The 19,403-nt window shown below is 50.4% G+C and overlaps 1 protein-coding gene across 1 annotated transcript in view; it reads left to right on the forward strand.

Moving 5' to 3' along the window:
- LOC148477790 (uncharacterized) overlaps window positions 1-19,403 on the forward strand; it is a 100,571-nt gene that overhangs the window by 13,322 nt on the left and 67,846 nt on the right. The window contains exons 2-4 of the mRNA XM_088456147.1: window positions 8,740-8,803; window positions 13,506-13,612; window positions 17,445-17,508. Of these exons, the coding sequence (XP_088312273.1) occupies window positions 8,740-8,803; window positions 13,506-13,612; window positions 17,445-17,508 (235 nt within the window). The remainder of the gene's footprint in view (window positions 1-8,739; window positions 8,804-13,505; window positions 13,613-17,444; window positions 17,509-19,403) is intronic.

A 19,403-nucleotide genomic window follows, 5' to 3' on the forward strand; every position in this document is an offset into this window, starting at 1 on the left:
GGGACAGTGCTGGGAAACCAGGCAGAGGGGAGCCAGGAGAGAGTGCAGGGAAGGAGTAGTGTGGACAGTGCTGGGAGACCAGGCAGAGGGGACTCAGGTGAGAGTGCAGGGAAGGAGTAGTGGGGACAGTGCTGGGAGACCAGGCAGAGGGGAGCCAGGTGAGAGTGCAGGGAAGGAGTAGTGGGGACAGTGCTGGGAGACCAGGCAGAGGGGAGCCAGGTGAGAGTGCAGGGAAGGAGTAGTGGGAACAGTGCTGGGAGAGCAGGCAGAGGGGAGTCAGGTGAGAGTGCAGGGAAGGAGTAGTGGGGACAGTGCTGGAAGACCAGGCAGAGGGGAGTCAGGTGAGAGTGCAGGGAAGGAGTAGTGGGGACAGTGCTGGGAGACCAGGCAGAGGGGAGCCAGGAGAGAGTGCAGGGAAGGAGTAGTGGGGACAGTGCTGGGAGACCAGGCAGAGGGGACTCAGGTGAGAGTGCAGGGAAGGAGTAGTGGGAACAATGCTGGGAGACCAGGCAGAGGGGAGCCAGGAGAGCGTGCAGGGAAGGAGTAGTGGGGACAGTGCTGGGAGACCAGGCAGTGGGGAGCCAGGAGAGGGTGCAGGGAAGGAGTAGTGGGGACAGTGCTGGGAGACCAGGCAGAGGGGAGTCAGGTGAGAGGGCAGGGAAGGAGTAGTGGGGACAGTGCTGGAAGACCAGGCAGAGGGGAGTCAGATGACAGTGCAGGGAAGGAGTAGTGGGGACAGCGCTGGGAGACCAGGCAGAGGGGAGTCAGGAGAGAGGGCAGGGAAGGAGTAGTGGGGACAGTGCTGGGAGACCAGGCAGAGGGGAGCCAGGAGAGAGTGCAGGGAAGGAGTAGTGGGGACAGTGCTGGGAGACCAGGCAGAGGGGAGCCAGGAGAGAGTGCAGGGAAGGAGTAGTGGGGACAGTGCTGGGAGACCAGGCAGAGGGGAGCCAGGAGAGAGTGCAGGGAAGGAGTAGTGGGGACAGTGCTGGAAGACCAGACAGAGGGGAGTCAGGTGAGAGGGCAGGGAAGGAGTAGTGGGGACAGTGCTGGAAGACCAGACAGAGGGGAGTCAGGTGAGAGGGCAGGGAAGGAGTAGTGGGGACAGTGCTGGGAAACCAGGCAGAGGGGAGCCAGGAGAGAGTGCAGGGAAGGAGTAGTGGGGACAGTGCTGGGAGACCAGGCAGAGGGGAGCCAGGAGAGAGTGCAGGGAAGGAGTAGTGGGGACAGTGCTGGGAGACCAGGCAGAGGGGAGTCAGGTGAGAGTGCAGGGAAGGAGTAGTGGGGACAGTGCTGGAGACCAGGCAGAGGGGACTCAGGTGAGAGTGCAGGGAAGGAGTAGTGGGGACAGTGCTGGGAGACCAGGCAGAGGGGAGCCAGGAGAGAGTGCAGGGAAGGAGTAGTGGGGACAGTGCTGGGAGACCAGGCAGAGGGGACTCAGGTGAGAGTGCAGGGAAGGAGTAGTGGGGACAGTGCTGGGAGACCAGGCAGATGGGACTCAGGTGAGAGTGCAGGGAAGGAGTAGTGGGGACAGTGCTGGGAGACCAGGCAGAGGGGAGCCAGGAGAGGGTGCAGGGAAGGAGTAGTGGGGACAGTGCTGGAAGACCAGACAGAGGGGAGTCAGATGACAGTGCAGGGAAGGAGTAGTGGGGACAGTGCTGGAAGACCAGGCAGAGGGGAGTCAGGTGAGAGGGCAGGGAAGGAGTAGTGGGGACAGCGCTGGGAGACCAGGCAGAGGAGAGTCAGGTGAGAGGGCAGGGAAGGAGTAGTGGGGACAGCGCTGGGAGAGCAGGCAGAGGGGAGTCAGGAGAGAGTGCAGGGAATGAGTAGTGGGGACAGTGCTGGAGACCAGGCAGAGGGGAGTCAGGTGAGAGTGCAGGGAAGGAGTAGTGGGGACAGTGCTGGGAAACCAGGCAGAGGGGAGCCAGGAGAGAGTGCAGGGAAGGAGTAGTGTGGACAGTGCTGGGAGACCAGGCAGAGGGGACTCAGGTGAGAGTGCAGGGAAGGAGTAGTGGGGACAGCGCTGGGAGAGCAGGCAGAGGGGAGTCAGGTGAGAGTGCAGGGAAGCAGTAGTGGGGACAGCACTGGGAGAGCAGGCAGAGGGGAGTCAGGTGAGAGTGCAGGGAAGGAGTAGTGGGGACAGTGCTGTGAGACCAGGCAGAGGGGAGTCAGGTGAGAGTACAGGGAAGGAGTAGTGGGATAGTGCTGGGAGACCAGGCAGAGTGGAGTCAGGTGAGAGGGCAGGGAAGGAGTAGTGGGGACAGTGCTGGGAAACCAGGCAGAGGGGAGCCAGGAGAGAGTGCAGGGAAGGAGTAGTGGGGACAGTGCTGGGAGACCAGGCAGAGGGGAGCCAGGAGAGAGTGCAGGGAAGGAGTAGTGGGGATAGTGCTGGGAGACCAGGCAGAGGGGAGTCAGGTGAGAGTGCAGGGAAGGAGTAGTGGGGACAGTGCTGGAGACCAGGCAGAGGGGACTCAGGTGAGAGTGCAGGGAAGGAGTAGTGGGGACAGTGCTGGGAGACCAGGCAGAGGGGAGCCAGGAGAGAGTGCAGGGAAGGAGTAGTGGGGACAGTGCTGGGAGACCAGGCAGAGTGGACTCAGGTGAGAGTGCAGGGAAGGAGTAGTGGGGACAGTGCTGGGAGACCAGGCAGAGGAGAGTCAGGTGAGAGTGCAGGGAAGGAGTAGTGGGGACAGCGCTGGGAGAGCAGGCAGAGGGGAGTCAGGTGACAGTGCAGGGAAGGAGTAGTGGGGACAGTACTGGGAGACCAGGCAGAGGGGAGTCAGGTGAGAGTGCAGGGAAGGAGTAGTGGGATAGTGCTGGGAGACCAGGCAGAGGGGAGTCAGGTGAGAGTGCAGGGAAGGAGTAGTGGGAACAGTGCTGGGAGACCAGGCAGAGGGGAGTCGGGTGAGAGAGCAGGGAAGGAGTAGTGGGGACAGTGCTGGGAGACCAGGCAGAGGGGAGTCAGGTGAGAATGCAGGGAAGGAGTAGGTGGACAGTGCTGGGAGACCAGGCAGATGGGAGTCAGTGAGAGTGCAGGGAAGGAGTAGTGGGGACAGTGCTGGGAGACAAGGCAGAGGGGAGTCAGGTGAGAGTGCAGGGAAGGAGTAGTGGGGACTTTGCTGGAAGACCAGGCAGAGGGGAGTCAGGTGAGAGTGCAGGGAAGGAGTAGTGGGGACAGTGCTGGGAGACCAGGCAGAGGGGAGCCAGGAGAGAGTGCAGGGAAGGAGTAGTGGGGACAGTGCTGGGAGACCAGGCAGAGGGGACTCAGGTGAGAGTGCAGGGAATGAGTAGTGGGGACAATGCTGGGAGACCAGGCAGAGGGGAGCTAGGAGAGAGTGCAGGGAAGGAGTAGTGGGGACAGTTCTGGGAGACCAGGCAGTGGGGAGCCAGGAGAGGGTGCAGGGAAGGAGTAGTGGGGACAGTGCTTGGAGACCAGGCAGAGGGGAGTCAGGTGAGAGGGCAGGGAAGGAGTAGTGGGGACAGTGCTGGAAGACCAGGCAGAGGGGAGTCAGATGACAGTGCAGGGAAGGAGTAGTGGGGACAGTGCTGGGAGACCAGGCAGAGGGGAGCCAGGAGAGAGTGCAGGGAAGGAGTAGTGGGGACAGTGCTGGGAGACCAGGCAGAGGGGACTCAGGTGAGAGTGCAGGGAAGGAGTAGTGGGGACAATGCTGGGAGACCAGGCAGAGGGGAGCCAGGAGAGAGTGCAGGGAAGGAGTAGTGGGGACAGTGCTGGGAGACCAGGCAGAGGGGAGCCAGGAGAGAGTGCAGGGAATGAGTAGTGGGGACAGTGCTGGAGACCAGGCAGAGGGGAGTCAGGTGAGAGTGCAGGGAAGGAGTAGTGGGGACAGTGCTGGGAAACCAGGCAGAGGGGAGCCAGGAGAGAGTGCAGGGAAGGAGTAGTGTGGACAGTGCTGGGAGACCAGGCAGAGGGGACTCAGGTGAGAGTGCAGGGAAGGAGTAGTGGGGACAGTGCTGGGAGACCAGGCAGAGGGGAGCCAGGTGAGAGTGCAGGGAAGGAGTAGTGGGGACAGTGCTGGGAGACCAGGCAGAGGGGAGCCAGGTGAGAGTGCAGGGAAGGAGTAGTGGGAACAGTGCTGGGAGAGCAGGCAGAGGGGAGTCAGGTGAGAGTGCAGGGAAGGAGTAGTGGGGACAGTGCTGGAAGACCAGGCAGAGGGGAGTCAGGTGAGAGTGCAGGGAAGGAGTAGTGGGGACAGTGCTGGGAGACCAGGCAGAGGGGAGCCAGGAGAGAGTGCAGGGAAGGAGTAGTGGGGACAGTGCTGGGAGACCAGGCAGAGGGGACTCAGGTGAGAGTGCAGGGAAGGAGTAGTGGGGACAATGCTGGGAGACCAGGCAGAGGGGAGCCAGGAGAGAGTGCAGGGAAGGAGTAGTGGGGACAGTGCTGGGAGACCAGGCAGTGGGGAGCCAGGAGAGGGTGCAGGGAAGGAGTAGTGGGGACAGTGCTGGGAGACCAGGCAGAGGGGAGTCAGGTGAGAGGGCAGGGAAGGAGTAGTGGGGACAGTGCTGGAAGACCAGGCAGAGGGGAGTCAGATGACAGTGCAGGGAAGGAGTAGTGGGGACAGCGCTGGGAGACCAGGCAGAGGGGAGTCAGGAGAGAGGGCAGGGAAGGAGTAGTGGGGACAGTGCTGGGAGACCAGGCAGAGGGGAGCCAGGAGAGAGTGCAGGGAAGGAGTAGTGGGGACAGTGCTGGGAGACCAGGCAGAGGGGAGCCAGGAGAGAGTGCAGGGAAGGAGTAGTGGGGACAGTGCTGGGAGACCAGGCAGAGGGGAGCCAGGAGAGAGTGCAGGGAAGGAGTAGTGGGGACAGTGCTGGAAGACCAGACAGAGGGGAGTCAGGTGAGAGGGCAGGGAAGGAGTAGTGGGGACAGTGCTGGAAGACCAGACAGAGGGGAGTCAGGTGAGAGGGCAGGGAAGGAGTAATGGGGACAGTGCTGGGAAACCAGGCAGAGGGGAGCCAGGAGAGAGTGCAGGGAAGGAGTAGTGGGGACAGTGCTGGGAGACCAGGCAGAGGGGAGCCAGGAGAGAGTGCAGGGAAGGAGTAGTGGGGACAGTGCTGGGAGACAAGGCAGAGGGGAGTCAGGTGAGAGTGCAGGGAAGGAGTAGTGGGGACAGTGCTGGAGACCAGGCAGAGGGGACTCAGGTGAGAGTGCAGGGAAGGAGTAGTGGGGACAGTGCTGGGAGACCAGGCAGAGGGGAGCCAGGAGAGAGTGCAGGGAAGGAGTAGTGGGGACAGTGCTGGGAGACCAGGCAGAGGGGACTCAGGTGAGAGTGCAGGGAAGGAGTAGTGGGGACAGTGCTGGGAGACCAGGCAGATGGGACTCAGGTGAGAGTGCAGGGAAGGAGTAGTGGGGACAGTGCTGGGAGACCAGGCAGAGGGGAGCCAGGAGAGGGTGCAGGGAAGGAGTAGTGGGGACAGTGCTGGAAGACCAGACAGAGGGGAGTCAGATGACAGTGCAGGGAAGGAGTAGTGGGGACAGTGCTGGAAGACCAGGCAGAGGGGAGTCAGGTGAGAGGGCAGGGAAGGAGTAGTGGGGACAGCGCTGGGAGACCAGGCAGAGGAGAGTCAGGTGAGAGGGCAGGGAAGGAGTAGTGGGGACAGCGCTGGGAGAGCAGGCAGAGGGGAGTCAGGAGAGAGTGCAGGGAATGAGTAGTGGGGACAGTGCTGGAGACCAGGCAGAGGGGAGTCAGGTGAGAGTGCAGGGAAGGAGTAGTGGGGACAGTGCTGGGAAACCAGGCAGAGGGGAGCCAGGAGAGAGTGCAGGGAAGGAGTAGTGTGGACAGTGCTGGGAGACCAGGCAGAGGGGACTCAGGTGAGAGTGCAGGGAAGGAGTAGTGGGGACAGCGCTGGGAGAGCAGGCAGAGGGGAGTCAGGTGAGAGTGCAGGGAAGCAGTAGTGGGGACAGCACTGGGAGAGCAGGCAGAGGGGAGTCAGGTGAGAGTGCAGGGAAGGAGTAGTGGGGACAGTGCTGGGAGACCAGACAGAGGGGAGTCAGGTGAGAGTACAGGGAAGGAGTAGTGGGATAGTGCTGGGAGACCAGGCAGAGTGGAGTCAGGTGAGAGTGCAGGGAAGGAGTAGGTGGACAGTGCTGGGAGACCAGGCAGATGGGAGTCAGGTTAGAGTGCAGGGAAGGAGTAGTGGGGACAGTGCTGGGAGACCAGGCAGATGGGAGTCAGGTGAGAGTGCAGGGAAGGAGTAGGTGGACAGTGCTGGGAGACCAGGCAGATGGGAGTCAGGTGAGAGAGCAGGGAAGGAGTAGTGGGACAGTGCTGGGAAACCAGGAAGAGGGGAGTCAGGAGAGAGTGCAGAGAAGGAGTAGTGGGGACAGTGCTGGGAAACCAGGCAGAGGGGAGCCAGGAGAGAGTGCAGGGAAGGAGTAGTGGGGACAGTGCTGGGAGACCAGGCAGAGGGGACTCAGGTGAGAGTGCAGGGAAGGAGTAGTGGGGACAGTGCTGGGAGACCAGGCAGAGGGGAGCCAGGTGAGAGTGCAAGGAAGGAGTAGTGGGGACAGTGCTGGGAGACCAGGCAGAGGGGAGTCAGGTGACAGTGCAGGGAAGGAGTAGTGGGGACAGTGCTGGGAGACCAGACAGAGGGGAGTCAGGTGAGAGTGCAGGGAAGGAGTAGTGGGGACAGTGCTGGGAAACCAGGCAGAGGGGAGTCAGGTGAGAGTGCAGGGAAGGAGTAGTGGGGACAGTGCTGGGAGACCAGGCAGAGGGGAGTCAGGTGAGAGTGCAGGGAAGGAGTAGTGGGGACAGTGCTGGGAGACCAGGCAGAGGGGACTCAGGTGAGAGTGCAGGGAAGGAGTAGTGGAGACAGTGCTAGGGGGAGCAGGCAGAGGGGAGCCAGGAGAGGGTGCAGGTAAGTAGTGGGGACAGTGCTGGGAGACCAGACAGAGGGGACTCAGGTGAGAGGGCAGGGAAGGAGTAGTGGGGACAGTGCTGGAAGACCAGACAGAGGGGAGTCAGGTGAGAGGGCAGGGAAGGAGTAGTGGGGACAGCGCTGGGAGACCAGGCAGAGGGGAGTCAGGTGAGAGGGCATGGAAGGAGTAGTGGGGACAGCGTTGGGAGAGCAGGCAGAGGGGAGCCAGGAGAGAGTGCAGGGAAGGAGTAGTGGGGACAGCGCTGGAAGACCAGACAGAGTCGAGTCAGGTGAGAGGGCAGGGAAGGAGTAGTGGGGACAGTGCTGGGAAACCAGGCAGAGGGGAGCCAGGAGAGAGTGCAGGGAAGGAGTAGTGGGGACAGTGCTTGGAGACCAGGCAGAGGGGAGCCAGGAGAGAGTGCAGGGAAGGAGTAGTGGGGACAGTGCTGGGAGACCAGGCAGAGGGGAGTCAGGTGAGAGTGCAGGGAAGGAGTAGTGGGGACAGTGCTGGAGACCAGGCAGAGGGGACTCAGGTGAGAGTGCAGGGAAGGAGTAGTGGGGACAGTACTGGGAAACCAGGCAGAGGGGAGCCAGGAGAGAGTGCAGGGAAAGAGTAGTGGGGACAGTGCTGGGAGACCAGGCAGAGGGGACTCAGGTGAGAGTGCAGGGAAGGAGTAGTGGGGACAGTGCTGGGAGACCAGGCAGATGGGACTCAGGTGAGAGTGCAGGGAAGGAGTAGTGGGGACAGTGCTGGGAGACCAGGCAGAGGGGAGCCAGGAGAGGGTGCAGGGAAAGAGTAGTGGGGACAGTGCTGGGAGACCAGGCAGAGGGGACTCAGGTGAGAGCGCAGGGAAGGAGTAGTGGGGACAGTGCTGGGAGACCAGGCAGAGGGGAGTCCGGTGAGAGGGCAGGGAAGGAGTAGTGGGGACAGCGCTGGGAGACCAGGCAGAGTTGAGTCAGGTGAGAGTGCAGGGAAGGAGTAGTGGGGACAGCGCTGGGAGAGCAGGCAGAGGGGAGTCAGGTGACAGTGCAGGGAAGGAGTAGTGGGGACAGTACTGGGAGACCAGGCAGAGGGGAGTCAGGTGAGAGTGCAGGGAAGGAGTAGTGGGAACAGTGCTGGGAGACCAGGCAGAGGGGAGTCAGGTGAGAGTGCAGGGAAGGAGTAGTGGGAACAGTGCTGGGAGACCAGGCAGAGGGGAGTCAGGTGAGAGAGCAGGGAAGGAGTAGTGGGGACAGTGCTGGGAGACCAGGCAGAGGGGAGTCAGGTGAGAATGCAGGGAAGGAGTAGGTGGACAGTGCTGGGAGACCAGGCAGATGGGAGTCAGTGAGAGTGCAGGGAAGGAGTAGTGGGGACAGTGCTGGGAGACAAGGCAGAGGGAAGTCAGGTGAGAGTGCAGGGATGGAGTAGTGGGGACAGTGCTGGGAGACAAGGCAGAGGGAAGTCAGGTGAGAGTGCAGGGAAGGAGTAGTGGGGACAGTGCTGGGAGACCAGGCAGAGATTGCATGGGAGGAGTAGTGGGGCAGTGCTGGAAGCCTGGTAGATTTTTCGTAGATAGTCCAGCTTAGTATGTCGAGTTTCTGAAACAGAATGATGGGTTTAAAACGTATGTGTTTTTATTTTTCAGAAATCACTTTTTTATTTTTTTTAGCTTTAGCTTTCTTTTTTTATTCTATAACCATTTTTTTTGTGTATCCAATTTTTACTCTGCTAGGCGATTCGATTTTGTTATTGTTTTTTTGTTTGTTTTTTTTCTTTTCTTTATCTGCTATTTATTTTTATTTTTGTTGTTTTGGTCATCGCATTATGTTTCTTTTATCCTTTTCACTGTATGGTGTCTTTTTACTCATTGTTTTATCATTTACTATCTGCAGGGGCCGCTTAAGGTCAGACACTCCAAGCAGGAGATGAAGATGGAGAGTCACAAGGAATCCTCAGGTAAGAGACTATTATCATCAGGTATGGTGTAAAAGATTGTCAGGCAATAGGTCGACAAGTACAAAAGGTGAACTCATTTTTTGCATTTTAAGCCTAACGCTAACAGTCTGCTCCAGAAGCCAAACCCTAACCCTTAAAAATGTTTTAAAAAAAGAATAATAAAAAAAAAAAAAACTTTTTTTTTTTTTTTTTTTTTTTTGTGTCAACCTTTTGTACCTGTCAATCTATTGCATGATGACTATTTGGTATAATCCAGATACATTTATCCTCATACTGTACTGAGTACACAATCACCCTTCTGAATTCAGTGCTTACACAATCAATTCTTGTTCATTGATCATATCACAAATAAATAGCCTCTAATGCTGAGATTCTCTTAAATTATAGTAGGGCTGGTAATTTTACTTTTAGCTCAATCTCACATTAAATTCATATCTTTACAAATGCAGCCGAAATAATGACCTGTCTGGATGTATCTTGTATCGCTGGTAGTGTACAGTAGGATGTGCTGTTCTTATTGCTATTACAGACAATAAACTTCACCAAACCAAAGTATAGTTTTCTTTATAGGGCTCAATCCTGTTATGAGCGAGTTTGTTTCATGAAACTCGCAAACATCGCACAAATGCGCGCACCCCAGATATGCAAGTTATAATTAGAAATGGCATTTTGCAGGACTTGCGGCGAGATTGCGCAATTTTGCATGTATGTGGGGAAACCATCCTCGACCTCAAAAAAGTGACAACTTCATTAGCAGAATCCTACAGAAAGCTGTTAGTGGTCATAAGGAAAGAACTGGAGTTTATTAATTGGTGTCAAATGGCTGATTCGTGCTTTTTTTTTTTTTAATGCTAAAAAACCAAATGTATTTTATTTAATCACAAACGAATTAAGTGAAAAATTAAAGAAAAAAAAAAAGTAGAAAAAAAGGTGGTTTTGTGGAAATTTGCATCCACTTTACAAAAAAAAAAAAAAAATCAGAAAACTTATAAAAAGCAAAATTTTTTTTTTCATTTAAAAAATTACTTTAGACACCACAAATGTGATTAAAGTAATTTTTTAAATGGAAAAAAATAAAAAATAGCTTTTTATAATTTTTCTGATTTTTTTTTTTTTTCATTTAAAAAATTACTTTAATCAAATTTGTGGTGTCTAAACTAATGAAAAAATTGATTTCAGGGTAATTTAAGTTTTTTGTTTTTTTTAACACCCAAAAATGACATGCAATTATTGGGCCAATTACCCCGAGGCAGTCCCGTAAAGGGCAGCAATCTATGGGGAGAGTTGTAGAATAGATCATGTGTGGCAGAAGCAGGGGATCCTATGTGTCTGTGGGCGTTCCGCCTAGTGATCAGGGAATATAGAAGGAAAGTGAGATCAGAACAAAGGAGGGAGAAAGAGACTGGGTAGAGCCAGGTGAAACAAGGACAGGAGGCGTTACTAGGGAAAGAGTATGGGCTAGAAAGAAAGGGGTTGCGAGCCAGGACAGAATAGAGAGGGAGAGATAGAGCAGGAGGAAAAGAAAGAAGGTGGGTTAGCAGTAAGACTGTACAATGAGGAGGACATATTTAGAGAACCTGTAATTTAACGAGTCCAGGTAGGGTTGCATTATGCATCCTAAAGCAAGGTGACCAAACTTGATGGAACTGGTCCACTGTGTTGTTTTGAAGGCTATGTTTTGAAGGCTAGTTATACAATGTTGTACACAAACCAAATCCTGATGAAAAGCTCCTAACGAGATTGAGGAGAAGGTGGTCTCCAAGTCATTGCCATCTGGAAATTAGCTGTACAAGAGAGATGAAGGATCAATTTGTTGACCTGTTTAGGTAACTGGCACACGAGTAGCGAGGTTGGGTTGAGGAGAGAGCTCACAGGCGCAGCATAGGCTATGAGTGATTCAACCATCGCCCAGAATGGCGCAAAATGTGGTCAGGTCCACCATATGTGAAAAAAGGAGCCTGTCTGGCCACATTGACGCCAACTCAGCTAAGATGAGTTAGGAAACATTTGATGCAGACATTCTGGAACCAGGTACCAACGTGTGTACACCTTATAGGGAGGTCTTCCTAATATACAGTGTCTTGCAAAAGTATTCACACCCCTTGGCTTTTTACCTTTTTTGTTACATTACAACCTGTCATTTATTTATTTTTTTTATTTATCTGAATTTTATGTGATGGATCTGCACAGAATAGTCTAATTTGGTCAAGTGAAATGAGAAAAATATATATAAAAAAGAATCTTTATAAATAAAATTCTGAAAATTGGCATGTGCCTATGTAATCACCCCCTTTGCTATGAAGCCCCTAAAAAAAGTTCTGGGGCAACCAATTACCTTCAGAAGTCACATAATTAGTAAAATGAAGTCCACCTGTGTGAAATCCAAGTGTCACATGATCTGTCAGTATAAACACCTTTTCTGAAAGGCCCCCCAGGCTGCAACACCACTAAGCAAGAGGCATCACACCATGAAGACCAAGGAGCTCTCCAAACAAGTCAGGGACAAAGTTGTTGAGATGTACAATTCTGGGTTGGGTTTTAAAAAAATAAAAAATAAAAAATAAAAATCCAAATTTTTGATGATCCACCGGAGCACCATCAAATCCATCATCATCAAATGGAAAGAACATGGTACCACAACAAACCTGCCAAGAGAGGGCCGCCCACCAAAACTAACAGACCGGGCAAGGAGGGCATTAATCAGAGAGGCAGCACAGAGACCAAAAGTAACCCTGAAAGAGCTGCAGAGTTCCACAGCAGAGACTGCTGTATCTGTGCATGTGACCACAATAAGCCGTAATATGGCTGGTGCTAAATACAGGGATATTCTTGAGCAAAACCTGTTTCAGTCTGCCTGTGATTTGAGACTGGGACGGAGGTTCACCTTCCAGCAAGACAATTACCCGAAGCATACAGCTAAAGCAACACTCGATTGGTTTAAGGGGAAACATTTAAATGTGTTGGAATGGCCTAGTCAAAGCCCAGATCTCAATCCAAATGAGAATCTGTGGTCAGACTTGAAGATTGCTGTTCACAAGCGGAAACCATCCAACATGAAGGAGCTGGAGCAGTTTTGCCTTGAGGAATGGGCAAAAATCCCAGGGGCAAGATGTGGCAAGCTCATAGAGACTTATCCAAAGCGACTTGCAGCTGTAATTGCCGCAAAAGGTGGCTTGGCACAACTTCACAGTTGTAGGCATGTGAATGAAATGATGCACACCTTCAAACAATCCATTTTAATTCCAGGTTGTGAGGCAACACAACATGAAAAATGCATACTTTTGCAGGCACTTTATATACACTATTGGAACACTTCAATATGTTAGACCTAACTGTCTCCCCGGTGTCCTCGCCCAGAAGTGATTTGAGATCCCCTTCTCAATAGAGTCTGTGGGCGGCTAGGGGTGGGTGGCCCAGGGTTAAGTTAGAGTGATACAATTGGGAAATAGTGCCTCTGTCCATGGGCCGATAGATACAGAGATGTTCTATGGGGAAAAATTAGTGGGTGGAGTGGACATCCTTGCCTGGACCGGTTAGAGATGTTAAAGGAATTTAGTGTTCATTCTAGCACCCTGCACCTTTCACATCCTCTTTCCTGTCCAGGGTGTCACTCTGTTCTGGTGCTTCTAGCACACAACTGCTGTATTTCAGTAGTTTGTTGCATCAGCTGATTGTGCTAGAAGCACCAGAGCAGAGAGTACTGTACCTCCTTTTTCTTTTCATGCTTTTTGCACTGACTGTGAGGTCTTCTCTATTATTTGGATTGACTCACTATTACATGATTATTCATCCTGCGAGCACTGGGGGTTTGTATATATGTATTGCACTGCACTATGGTATGTTTAATAAGATATTGATATTGTGAGGAGAGAGACGGAACACTCTTAAGGATTTATATTGGAACTTTGTTGGCGTGCCGTACCTGTGTACCCACATTATTCATACTTTCATCACTCACCTGCACCTTTCCCTCTTTTGCCAATGACATACTCATCTTGGGAAGCATTGTTCATAGGGTTTCAGTACTTCTCCTCTTACAGTGCCCAATTTAAGTCATGTGCTCTCAGCCAGCTATTACACACTACGCTACTCCATTCATACTCCCTTCAAGGGTGGTGACCAGGTAGCATTCCAAAATAATTCTATGCGAAGAACAGCGACACAATCAGGGCTAGATACACTCTCTAGTAGAGAGTGTATCTAACCAATAATAGGCAGGCAATTACTCCTTGTGAGTCTGTCAGATTTAAATACAAGGTGGACATATTTGAACTAACTAGATAAGGTTAGATGTATGAATGGACCTATATAAGCAGATATTTCAGACGTTGATCATGTTCATGGCAGTGGTGGTCTGATTGCAGCTGCACACCACATAATTGTGCTCGGCTGCGCAGATTGTTTGAACCACAGTCTGAACAATTGGGCAGTAACGTTTTCTGCCATGCAGTGTGCAGCCGCCGTAGCCCACTGATTGGCGGGTGGCACTGCTCATTCACTTGGCAGAGTGTGGGAGGAGGTAGGGTTCTGATAAATTGCCACCTTCACCCTCGCTGGATCCGCCACTTGATCATGGGGTGGAGAAGACTCACAAAACGGCACAACGGGGTAACTAGGCATTTCCCCCACACTATTATTTTGCAAGTCTTATTTGCGCACAATGAAAGCTACTTGTTAATTGCTTGACGTATGTTTTCTACAGATGAATCTAGCAACGGAAATACACCAGAGAGATGTCCCAGGCCACCCAGGCTGTATTGTTCACATGACTTTACAGAGGATGCCCAGAGTACCCCACAGGACTATCAGGTACGTCATATACTGTTGCAGCATAAGTAGGGAGTTTTCATGTGTTACATCGGGCGGAGGGGACAAAGGACCACCGGTATAAATTCTGTCTCTAGGAGGATGGGGACAAAGGAAAAAACACAAACTCCGTCTCCTAAATACCTTCACAGTCACTGAGTTTTGGTGAATTTTCGGATACCTTGACCAACGCGCTATATATATTTTGTGTTCTGGATATTGTTGTATGGACTTTCAGACCAATGTGGTTTCCAAGATCAATCCCAAGGTGCATATCCACTACACGAGTGTAGAACGACTGTACGATTATGTCATCGTTATCGTTCAGTCGTTCATTATACTGTGCAGTGGATATTGTGCCCACACTGAACGATATGCAGGCACCCGCCCTCATCCCCGAACATGCACAACATGACAAAATCGTCAGGTCAGGCAGTATGTTCAGGCGATGACCGATACCGACAACGACCAGTGTCAGCGCGCATCGCTAGTTGTTGCTGGCATATTTATAAACAGAGAAGTCTGCGCATTACCCAATTGTAAACCCTCTTAATATAATGATAAATTAGAAATGTCAACTAACAAAATAATAATGGTAACATAAATGCAATAAAGGAAGTAATAGGTGCTGTCTTATAAATGCAGATGTGAATATAGAGGAGAAAAAAAAAATAGAAAATAAAATGAAAAAATAATAAAAAAAACCAGTAGTGTCAGTACTAAAAGAAATTAAATTTATCATTAAAAAACCTTCTAATAATGAGTCACATAGCATTCACAGTGTACTAAGCAATTCACATATAGGACCTCATTCAGAGGCGGTCGGAGGATGCAAGCGGTCGCTCAGAAACTGGGTGGCCACTTGCATCCTGACCGGCCGCCTCTGTTGCGGTCGTTAGGCTGCGGGTTTACACCCACAGCTCTAACGACCGCTCGGGTGATGGTTGCGATGGTCAGAGACCATCGCGACCACCGGGGCTTACGACGAGACCCTAGGGTAGGGTCTCACTTGTCGTAAGCCCCGGAGAGCTTCTGGCTCTGTCTGAGCCGGAAGCTCTCCACTGAAATCACTAGTGATGTCAGTGGGGCCTCCCCCAAACGGTAGGCGTTCCCATGGGAACGCCTCCGTTTGGGCTGCCACCCCCCCCCCGGCCCGCCTTCCAAACGACAGTGCTCTTTCCAAAGGGGGCGAGCTGTCGATGGTGATTGACAGCTCGCCCCCTTTGGAAAGAGCGCTGTCGGTCGTAGCGGGTCTCACGCATGCGCACGAGGGAACCGGCTCCCTCGTGCGCATGCGCACTGGCCAAACATCGACCGTACGGCCGCCTCTGAATAAGGTCCATAATATCTACTACAATCAACAGAATAAAACATAGTAACAAAATTGTTGCAGATCTCCTAAAAATGATATGTAACACTCAATGAGTTCCTTTTTATAAAACTCCAGAAACCACTAATTACAATATACTGTATACCACACGGATACCTTTCCCTCTTAACGAGTTGGAACACTGGACCTGATTCAGACCCGCTCGCTCGATGCGTTCACAAATTCAGAAAGGCAGACGATCGCACGGCAAGGCATTAGCATGCCCACTATGTCTTGGCATGTGATCGCATTGTGTATGCAGAAGCCCACCAGCCTATCATCACGTCATCTCCAACCATCGGTAACATCGGGTACCATCGGATGTGATCGCAGTGCTTGTGGCTGACCATACCCTATCGCGAGCACTTCAGAGTAAAATCCAGCCAGGTGACGTGTACTATGACCCTGCCTCTTAATTATGCACGCCTTTGAAACGCCGGTGAGGCACTCAGGCACGCCTGCGTTGGCATCTCCACTCCCCCATTTTTAATGGCCATCCCATGGAACCACCCACAAACGGCTTCTCCTGTCACTCACTCTATCGGGCTGTCTATGTGCAGTGAGCAAACGCTTCCCGATGTCTCGCAGTGGTTTGCGCACTGCTATGCATGCGCACAATGTGAACCATCTTAGCGAGCGGGTCTGAATCAGGTCTTACAGGTCAGTGATTCAGAAGCCTGTAGTTGTCCATTCTATCTGGATAGTGAGACCAAATACACGGAGCTTTGCGGGTGACCCTGCTAAACAATTGTGACTATCACCTCAAGTGGTTAGACTCACTTCGGATCACAGGAGGGTCTGTAAGTAATAACTAATGGTGCATACACACGGTCCGATTTTTCCTTCAGATCTGAACGATAACGATTTAAAAAATCGTTCAGTCGTTCATATCTGAAGGAAAATCTGACACATCTGTCAGATCTGTCAAATGAACGATTTGAACGATGCGCGTTCCCGATGGTCAGATAACGATATCTGACATCCGATGTGTTTGCAGTCAGACTTGAACGATTCCATTCATTTTAATAGTCAAAAATCGTTCAAATTGTTGGTAAAATCGTTCATCTGACAGATCTGACCGTGTGTATGGTATGCTCCATTAAGCTGCATACACACACAACAATTTTTTTAACGATAATCGTTTGAAAAAATTATTCACTTTCTGAGTCAAACGATGAACGATTATCGTTCATGCGCGTTCACGTTTGTAGTTCAGTCAGACTTGTCAACTCAACGATTTTCAGTAAGGGAATATGCAAAAATCGTTTGTAGTAAAAAAAAAAATCGTTCATTACAATTTCAAAAATCGAATCTGACAGAAAATCGTTAATAAAATCGTTGGTAACAAAATCGTTGTGTGTATGCAGCTTTATTCCTATATATGAATACCAGCCTGTCATTGTCACCTTCCACTATATAATCAAACAAGGAAGCCGATAACTACATTTACCATCCAAGTGGTTTGATTTATTATACACAGCTGGAGACTTGTGGTATATGTTCTAATCAGAGGTTTCTGGAGCTTCATTGAGTGATACATATTATGATTTTTAGGAGATCTGCAACAGTTTTGTTACTATGTTTTATTCTGTTGATTGTAGTAGATATTATATCTAAATTGCTTAGTACACTGTGAATGCTATGTGACTTATTATTAGAAGTTTTTTTAATGATAAATTAAATTTATTTTAGTACTGACACTACTGTTTTTAATTTTTTATTTAATTTTATTATCTTTTTTTCTTTTTCTGCTCTATATACATCTGCATTAGTACCTGATTTTATAAGACAGCACCTATTACTTCCTTTATTGCATTTGTTACCATTATTATTTTGTTAGTTGACATTTCGAACTTATCATATATATATCTCATAATTGCAAATTAACAGAATTTGTATGTAGTCTTTGCTGCTACCTATCGTACCCCTTTAAGTATTTGTTCCCACCATTAGGTGCACAGTGCCGGGAGTGTCGCTATATTTGTTGCCGGCATATTCGCTGTACGATTAATGAACGATAACGATGTCGTTAACGTTCAATCGTCCATTTATATCGTGTAGTGGATATGCTCCTTTAGTCAGGACATTGTGATGCCGGCTTTAGTCAGGGTTAGGTCTCCGGAAGAAGAGTACTCCCTACATGGCCGTGTTCAGGTCTTTGAGGACCAAAGTCCATAGGACCTGTGAAATATGTAGGATGGGTGATCTCTCGGTTCTCTGTGATACTCATAGTTGGCCAATAATGTCTAAGCAGACCAGTGCTGGGTTGAGTACTCTGGTAATCCAGCAGGCTGACATTTGGGCACGATGGACTGTTCCCAAACATGACACGGTACATTCTACCAAATCGGTGAGTGCCTCCTGGGCATGTGTGCTTTACTTCTCTTTTTATGTCATTTATTACATTATCTTACTCTGTGTACAGTGACCCGTTCCTCACTATATTATTTTATTTCCCATGTGCAGAGGCTACTTAAGATCAGATACTGTCAGCAGGATATAAAGGTGGAGGATCACCAGGAATCGTCAGGTAAGAGATTATTATCCTCATAATATACTGAGTAATGTTCTAGTGAGGGCGTATCGGAGTCCTACAGACCACACTCCGAGCTGTGTTGTAAAGGACCAGTGTTCAGATTATGTGGGAAATCTTGGGACCAGGTCACCTAACCCTGAATTTAGCAATAGCATATAATATGGGGGCACCTGATAACAAAACAATACAAATCTTGAGGATCCGCATTAAAATGTATCAATTTGCCAAACACTTAAGATGATATTTTATATCTCCATTGTCTCCTGCCCCTATGCAGGCAATGAGATAACAGCCCGGGGAAACACTGTTGCCCCATAGAAAGATGTAGTCCATCCATAGCATGCTAAAATGCCCACACAGTGGGTGGCAAAGAAACAAAACCATAGTGCTTCAGTGTTTCTCTTATGGTGCCCAGTGTAAGGCAAGTGCTCTAAGCTGCCTAAATACTTCGCTACTCCATAGATATGTACTTCAGCATTGGTAACGGCAGTGATCTTTATAATACTCTTGTACCGATAGCCAGGACGCTATCTAAACTGGGGGCCCGATTCAGACCCGTAGCTGGCGATGTTTCGCTATGTGAGCATGTGTATTCATCGCAGTGCGTGATCTAGTCCATGCGATCGGGAAGTGTTCGCACGCTGCGCATAGCCAGCTTGCTAGAATGAGTGACAGGACAAGCCGTTTATGGGTGGTGACAGGGATGGTCGTTGAAAACCGGGGGTGTGGTGGTGCGAACGCAGGCATGTCTGAGCGTCGTAACGCCATTTCTGAGACGGGCATAATTAAGACGCAGCGCAGTATACATCACATGGTTGTTTTACACAGTGAAGCACTCGCAGTGCTTGCGGTAGGGTATGGTCGACGACAAGTGCTGCATTTGCTTCCGATGGTACTCGAGGTTACCGATTGTTGTTGATAACATTTCCTGGAGACAGGCTGGTGGGCGTCTAAATGCACACCGCGATCGCACGCTAAGACATAGTGGGCGTGCTAATGCCTTGCCGTGCGATTGCGGGATTTGTACACTTTGGCTGCGTGCGAACGCATCTAGCGAGCGAGTCTGAATCGAGCCCTGGGTTCCCTGCAGTGTGGGCAGTCAAAATGATATGTCCACTTTTTTTTTGCTTTTGTTTTTTTTACCTCTCAAAACCTCGCCCCCATTTGAATATGCCCCATGGTGTTTGCCTACGTATATGTGTCTGTAGGGGTGCAGATTTTTTTATGCTTTGATGCAGGTGTTGGATGGAACCGTGCTCATTGCAGGCTAGAGCTATACATGTACCTATATATGCAGATGTTGCAGATTTAATTGATGCACTGGCGGATGCCGGCGGTGGCAGGTTGCCTGTGGCCATATACTCGTATTGCATAGATGTGCTAGGTGGCCGAGAAACAGAGAATCCTTATAACGCAAAGATACACAATATATAAAACCAAGGTGCCACACATGGTGTCGCAGTTGAAGTGAGATTACTTTCATTTACTTTTATTCTTTACTTTTGGTTTTAAACTGTTTTCTATTGACATACTTTCCATGCTATTATCTTTGTTTTTAAATATGTTTTTGATACTGTGAACATCACCTTTGGGAGATATATATTGCTTATATTGTGTTGGAATTGCCACGTCAAGACATTACTGTGAATCGTTTAAATAAAAATTAATTTGGTTTATTTTATTGTATTGCCTAGTTTAGTGTAATAGTGTGGGAAAGGGGTTCAGGTACAAGGTATGCCTAGGTTGGGTGTGGTATCCAGGGTGGGGGGAGTTATAGGGTCTGGACTCATACCAGTTGTATGGGATATTGTCTTTTTTTTCTTTTCTTTTTAAATATAGTGGTTTTCTTTTATTGTGTGTGGTGTCATGTACGCGCTTTCCATATGCTC

The sequence above is a fragment of the Taudactylus pleione genome, unplaced genomic scaffold (genome assembly GCF_031769625.1).
Source record: "Taudactylus pleione unplaced genomic scaffold, aTauple2 ptg000689l, whole genome shotgun sequence".
Taxonomy (NCBI): Eukaryota; Metazoa; Chordata; class Amphibia; order Anura; family Myobatrachidae; genus Taudactylus; species Taudactylus pleione.